Source organism: Orbicella faveolata, unplaced genomic scaffold (assembly GCF_042242905.1).
Source record: "Orbicella faveolata isolate gen_17 unplaced genomic scaffold, um_ofav_v1 contig_24, whole genome shotgun sequence".
NCBI classification, from domain to species: Eukaryota; Metazoa; Cnidaria; class Anthozoa; order Scleractinia; family Merulinidae; genus Orbicella; species Orbicella faveolata.
In genome coordinates this window covers 14,696,501-14,702,500 of record NW_028301552.1, presented here as the reverse complement: position 1 = coordinate 14,702,500, position 6,000 = coordinate 14,696,501, and the positions used below count along the sequence as shown (strand labels likewise).

Here is a 6,000-nt window from a genome sequence, read left to right as displayed (position 1 = left end):
CCATCTTCCTGGGTAGTATTCAAGGCTATCAGACATTGAGTCAAATAGAATTTTCAAGACACTAAAACAAAACAAGCTTCAACTCGCTTAGCTTATTATTACAAGATATTAAGCTTAATATTTCGTTTTACAACTTGACACGCAAGATTACAATAAATTATTCAGGCATTTAGTAATTTAGCCCGACAATTAAAAATTAGTGTCAGGGTATCGAGAAGATTTCTTTGAAATTTAAAAGCGTTTCTGAATTTTGAATTACAAAAAGTTTGAATGTTTCCTTCTGAAGTACTAACCTGTCCTGCCGAGTTTTGTCCTGTTTGGTCGCATGTCTCGTCCTCCATTGTACCCGCCACAATATCAACCTTTCTTGCATCCATCATTTCTCAGCTGATCTGTAGTAGGGCTTTCCACAAATATCACGTATAAAATCGCCCAAATATCTTTCCAGAAATTCTCAAAAAATTCTAGATATCACAAAAAACCATTGTACCAATAAAATTGCGAGGAAAACACAGCACTAAGCCAAAACAAAGCTATGAATAATCCTAAATATCTTGGCAACCTCTAGCTATCCCAAAAATATTCGGATATTTGCGAAAAGTCCTAATCGGTAGAATCGGAAGTCGATTCATAACAAACCCAGTCCCTCGCCAACAAAAATAATCGTCATGGGTCATCTGTGGAGCCAATCATCCGTTGGTTAGCACCAACAAATCTGGTAACGAGATCGCCACATCACGGCAGCGCATTAGTTGCAGCAACTTTCGTCGCTTCGATTTTTGCACCGTTTACTTCATTTACCCCAACTAACTCCGAGGCGTGGTTCGTCTTTGTAAACCGGGACGGGTCATTTTCTGCTCGTTGCTCATTTTTGTCGTTTCTGAAACCTCTCCGCCTGGCCTAATATTAGGCCTTTGTTATGATTTAAAGATATGTACGCTTAGAGGAAAAAATCTAGTAAAAGTAAATCACGGAACAAAATACATCTGGATAAAGCAAGGGAAAATCATTAAAAAAAAAGCGGGAAAAGGAAAACTTTTATTTGATAGCTGGTTTTCACATGACGTCACTAAAATTCGAACTACAAAACTACTGATCCCCCTGAGATTTTACTTTAATGATGTATAAGAGCAGCTGAAAACTAATATTCATACAAATTTTCGCTCCGAATGGGTTCTTGGTTTTGTGATACACTACGCTTGAATTTCTAAGCTTTTGCGAGACGCGGCATTTACATGACGGCTTAGAGAGCTGTCATGATGGTTAAAAAAGTGACTTATTTCGGGCTATCTGAACAGTTCATGTCTTAGAAAAAGTATTATTTTAATGTTTTTAGAGTTCCTCGAGGGATAAATTCACGCTTTTGTGGCAAAACTCCGTGACAGATGTTTCTGTTGGTTTCCGGCCGCCGTGTTGGTGCCCATACGGATGGGCATCAGCATGGCGTCTCCATACAAATCTCTATAAATTTGGGTAAAAAATTTCTCCGCGTATCTCACATAAGAAAAATTGCTGTGACCAGAATTTTGGCGAGAGTCTTTGCATATTTACCTTCTTTCATTTCCCAGATTCTGGACTTTATCTATTGACCGGTTTTGATTTTTATTTTGATCTATTTTGAATTGCGTGACACTGAAAACCAGCAATTAATTTCCTGAGTTTTCCGGAACAGAATGTCTAAACAGTTGAAATTTATCACATACGTTTGAACTCGATCTTTTGAAACTCAAATAATCGATGCAAGAGTGGTGTAACGCGTTTAGCGAGGGGAACGTCGCGCCTTTTAAATAAGGAATCTGTTATTGGCGCAAAAAGGAGTTTAACATTATTGTCGCTTTAATAAAAATGAATTAATGATCGACTTGTACGTTCCGGTTTTAAGCATGCTAAAGCTTGCTTTGCTTCCTTCTGGGAGACTCAACCCTGATCGCCTACCGCACTCCTTCGTAATATTAGGGAGCTTACGAATCGACGACTTTTGCACGACGCCGCCGTTAGATTGCGTGACATGCTCACTGCGCATGCCTTTCGGAGCACTTCCCAGCTTCGCGCCAAAGTCGACGACGTTGGTGAGAGCGATTTGCCGGCGTCTTGGAAACAAGAGGACGCGAGGTTAGTTTTCAAAGTTTTCTCTCGATACTTTGGGTATTTTTGCCAGATAATTTAAGTAGCACATTAGGGGCATGTCCTTGATGTTTGATTTTAATTTTATTTGCCTGTTTTCGTTCAAGAAACGACCTTCTACAGTGCCATGAGTTCAACCAACACTGAAAGCGGTCAAAGCACGACACGGTATGAATGAAAAGTAAATTGCTGTATGAAAAATCTTTCATTTTAATCACGCTTCACTGAAATATGACATTTTTCTAGTGTAAAATGAATTTGAAAGGACTAAAAAGTTGCTTTTTAGCATTCGTGTCGACAGGGACTAGATAGCTTAACTACAGATTTTTCCTCTGTTGTTTTGAGTGGTCTTATAGCCGGCCTAATCTTTTAGAACACAATTTTTTCTCAACTTACAGCTGCGCTTTCTTTTCTGCCATGCTAGCACATTTTGTTAGTCTGTCTTGTGTATTTTTTTCTCGAGCTCCTGAGACAAACAACCAACCAGTGTGATTTCATAAATAAATAGCTTGTCGAGAAAGGGTTACATTTACAGTTAGCAGGAGTCAAAAATGCTAGGCTGCGCATTATATCCTCATAATCTACTTTATCAAGCAGGATTTGAAACGGTAACACTTACGTTTATAGAAATTAAGCTCAACTGATGCATCTATTTTCCTGTTGGCATTAAATTGAAAAATAATCTTCGCACAGAGCTCTATAATTAAGTTTTATTTATTTATTTGGTGCCTTAGTTAGTTAGTGGTATATTTGATTATTCATTAAGTAACAGTTATATTTTTATCATCTTTTCACAGAATGTCTAAAATGAAATGGTCATTGAAACATGACACCATATTTGGTCGCGAACTCCTTAGTTGGGAGCTGTGGAAGTACCGTTCAGGCACCAGAGAGCGGGGGAACTGTTTGGAGGAAATATGCAAAATTCTGAATAACATCAAAGATACACAATTTTGCGTTTCACCAAAGGGTTTGAGAGACCGCTTGAAAATCCTAGAAAGGGATTGCAGGGCCAGAAAGAGAGAGGCCGAGAGGGGCTCGGGAATTTCCCAGGAATATCGAGAGATAGATCAGATCATGGAAGACTATCTAGAGAGAAGAGATGAGGAAGAGGCTAAACAGACCAAAGAATCAGCTGAGGATCGAAACAAGGAGGATCAAGATAAAGCGACAGGGGAGGAGATGAGGGAGAGGGCTATGGAGCGGCTAGCTCAGACTAAGAAGCGAAATGGAAAAGATGAACCGCGAAAAAAACGTCAAAAAAGCAATGACACACTCAGCTATCTCAGGGAGGCAGCAGAGAGGGAATCAAAGTTAAGACAAGATGAGCTAGAGATAAAGAGAAAGCAAGAAGAAGCTACCATGGCCACTCAGCAGGCACTGCTTTCTCAGCTGCGAGATCAACAACAGTTACAGATGCAGCAACAGCAACAGCAGCAACAACAGTTTATGCAGATGATGCAGATGATGCTTAACAGCCAGCAAGCACAATCGCAAGCAATTACTGAACTTTTAAGAAAGGGACAATAGTTTTAGAGCAGCTAATAATGCTGTAGTAAAAGATATTTTGTGTATCTCAGCATTTGAACAGAGCTTCTGATTTCTTTCCGTCATTTTATTGTACTCTGATGATAACGCGTTTTACACTACTGATAGGTTGTGTCCTATTTTGACCATGAATTCTTGTAAGAGGCCAAACTGTTTATGTCGCATAATAATACACATGAAAAAATTACTCGATTTTGATTGGCTAAGAGCAGTGTAGTTCAAGTGTAACACCAGTGCAAAAAGTGTAACATCAGTGCAAAAAGTGTAACACCAGTGCAAATTACACGTCGAAATTCTGGATTATGATTGACTGAAAGACAATAGGAACTTTTCTAAGAAAATGATATCACGTAAAATGATGACGGAAATTTTGTGCTGAAACTTTGAAAAAAGTTTTCTCAAATGAGAAAAAATGGCTTCAAGAAAGATCTTCCGGCACTTCTTCCGCGCGAATTTTTTCATGTTTATATTATTAATAAGTAATCATACGGTTTTTCTCGTTCAATTTGGAGTTAATTTGCACTTGTGAGTTTTTCAAAAAGCTGAAATTACACTCGCCGAAGCGGCTCGTGCAATTTCAGCTTTTTGAAAAACTCAGTCGTGCAAATTAATTCCAAATTGAACTCGAAACCGTATGATTACCTATACTAACAAGAGTATTGCAAGTGTATCTTAAGTACAATACATCAAATAAAGTATTCCTCTAGAGACCAAAATACTCTGAGGTAACAGAACCATATAAAATGCTATGCGCATTCTGCATTAACGCACATGTTACATACATTTTTCCTACAGCACTCAATCCGATTTTAAGGTTCTTTTTAAAATCTAAGAATTTAAAATAATTAACAATGTCCCCGAAGATCCACTCCACAGAAGAGCGGACTGTGCTCATTGAGGTGTTAAAATCTTGTTGAGCTGGGGTCAGGACACCACCCTTAAAGGGCCTTTGTAGGTGTGCTCGTATCGGATAGGCGGGGTCACCGTACACACAAAGGGGGAGGCCAGTTACTGGACAGTTGGAAAACCTCTGCAGTTCTCGCAAGAATCCTGAGGTAGCCAGCATGAAACTGTCATGGCGTCTTCCCTCAACTGGGCCAAATAGATTCTCCACTAATCCGTTAGGTAAAGCGACAGCCTGAAACTTGATGGAGTGGACACGCTTATGGCCGTTGTAGATGGCTCGCTGGTTTTCGTTAGGCCTACAAACTGGACGCACAGTCCCATCTACGAATCCCCAACAGTTATTTAAGGCAGCTCCAGCCTGTTCGATCGCCTCAGCGTATTGGAGAAGCTTGGGAGGAGAGAGCAAATCGTGATTGTATCTTGTAAGCAGATGATGCCACCGACCGTAAATCAAGTCCATTATGTGGTTTGTTATGATGGAAATCTCAGGAACCGGCCTGGCGAAATGATAAACCAAATCTCCATATCGACAAGGATAGGCAAAGCGCTTGAGATACATGCATAATGCAGGTACCGAAGCAACAACTAAACCATTGTAAGTTGTTATCTCGTCAGGTAGCTGTAGCTGTTCAGCAAGTTTATAAATGTCCTCCCTGTAGAAACGAAACTCGGCCTTGCATTCGTCGTTTGATTTCTCGTCTAAATCGAACCTGTCGTAGTTCCAATACGGAAACTCTGGATTTGTTGACTTGTGACAGTCGTACAAAAGTACAAATTCTTGTTCGTTTATAAAGTTGCTTCCATAAGCGTATGCGATACAAGCTCTCGTTTCTCTGAAGTTAGGCATTTTGGTTTAAACAACTCGCCTTGTCGAAAGATAAAAACAAACTTCAGAAACGGCGGGAAAATTTGCCGGTCGCGCATAAACGTCGTCGTCTTTACTGCGAATCGTAAATTCAAATTTCTACAGGACGACGACGCGGGACTATAAGGTGACCCAACGGCGCCGTCGCGCGAAAGTCGTCGATTCGTAAGCTCCCTATTCACGGAATGTCGACGTCATTCATTCAATTTCAGCTTGGTTCATAAGTATGCAAAAACTTGAAATCCTATGTCACGCGATTTCCGATGTCACGCGATTTCTATAAAGTTCTTGTGGATACAACGCTTACTAATAGAAATTCTTTGATTCAAATTTTCATTTTAGTAGCCTCCTCGAAATAAAATGCAAACTAAGACAAAGATATCGTTGTTTGCATGAAAGTGTGAACACGTCACTAAAAAAAATTATCTACATCAGTATCAGGATTCGCCATCAATCGCTTGTAGTTTGGTAGACCAGTTACCCGAACTTCCGCGAGCAAAGTACAGCACAGTTGGTATCATTTTGTCGAGTCATGAAAGGAAGCCCATATTTAAAGT

General features: G+C 39.8%; 3 protein-coding genes across 3 annotated transcripts in view; 1 reads left to right on the top strand and 2 right to left on the bottom strand.

The window, feature by feature from the left end:
* The window catches only part of LOC110058537 (tauropine dehydrogenase-like), a 53,171-nt gene extending 52,610 nt beyond the window's left edge, over positions 1-561 (bottom strand). Inside the window, exon 1 of the mRNA XM_089290812.1 lies at positions 294-561. Coding sequence (XP_089146938.1) covers positions 294-380 — 87 coding nt within the window. The 5' untranslated portion in view covers positions 381-561. The remainder of the gene's footprint in view (positions 1-293) is intronic.
* A 2,361-nt stretch (positions 562-2,922) lies between these two features.
* Positions 2,923-3,654, top strand: LOC149110530 (uncharacterized). The gene has a single exon (XM_089293043.1). The coding sequence runs from the start codon at positions 2,923-2,925 to the stop codon at positions 3,652-3,654; it is 732 nt and encodes a 243-aa protein (XP_089149169.1).
* Positions 3,655-4,375: 721 nt separating this feature from the next.
* LOC149110529 (uncharacterized) lies at positions 4,376-5,425 on the bottom strand. The gene has a single exon (XM_089292101.1). It carries the CDS (start codon positions 5,423-5,425, stop codon positions 4,376-4,378), a length of 1,050 nt encoding a protein of 349 aa, XP_089148227.1.
* Positions 5,426-6,000: the final 575 nt, after the last annotated feature.

Excerpts from the sequence above, each read along its gene's own strand:
- LOC149110530 (XM_089293043.1), top strand. The coding sequence starts at position 2,923 with ATGTCTAAAATGAAATGGTCATTGAAACATGACACCATATTTGGTCGC.
- LOC149110529 (XM_089292101.1), bottom strand. The coding sequence starts at position 5,425 with ATGCCTAACTTCAGAGAAACGAGAGCTTGTATCGCATACGCTTATGGA.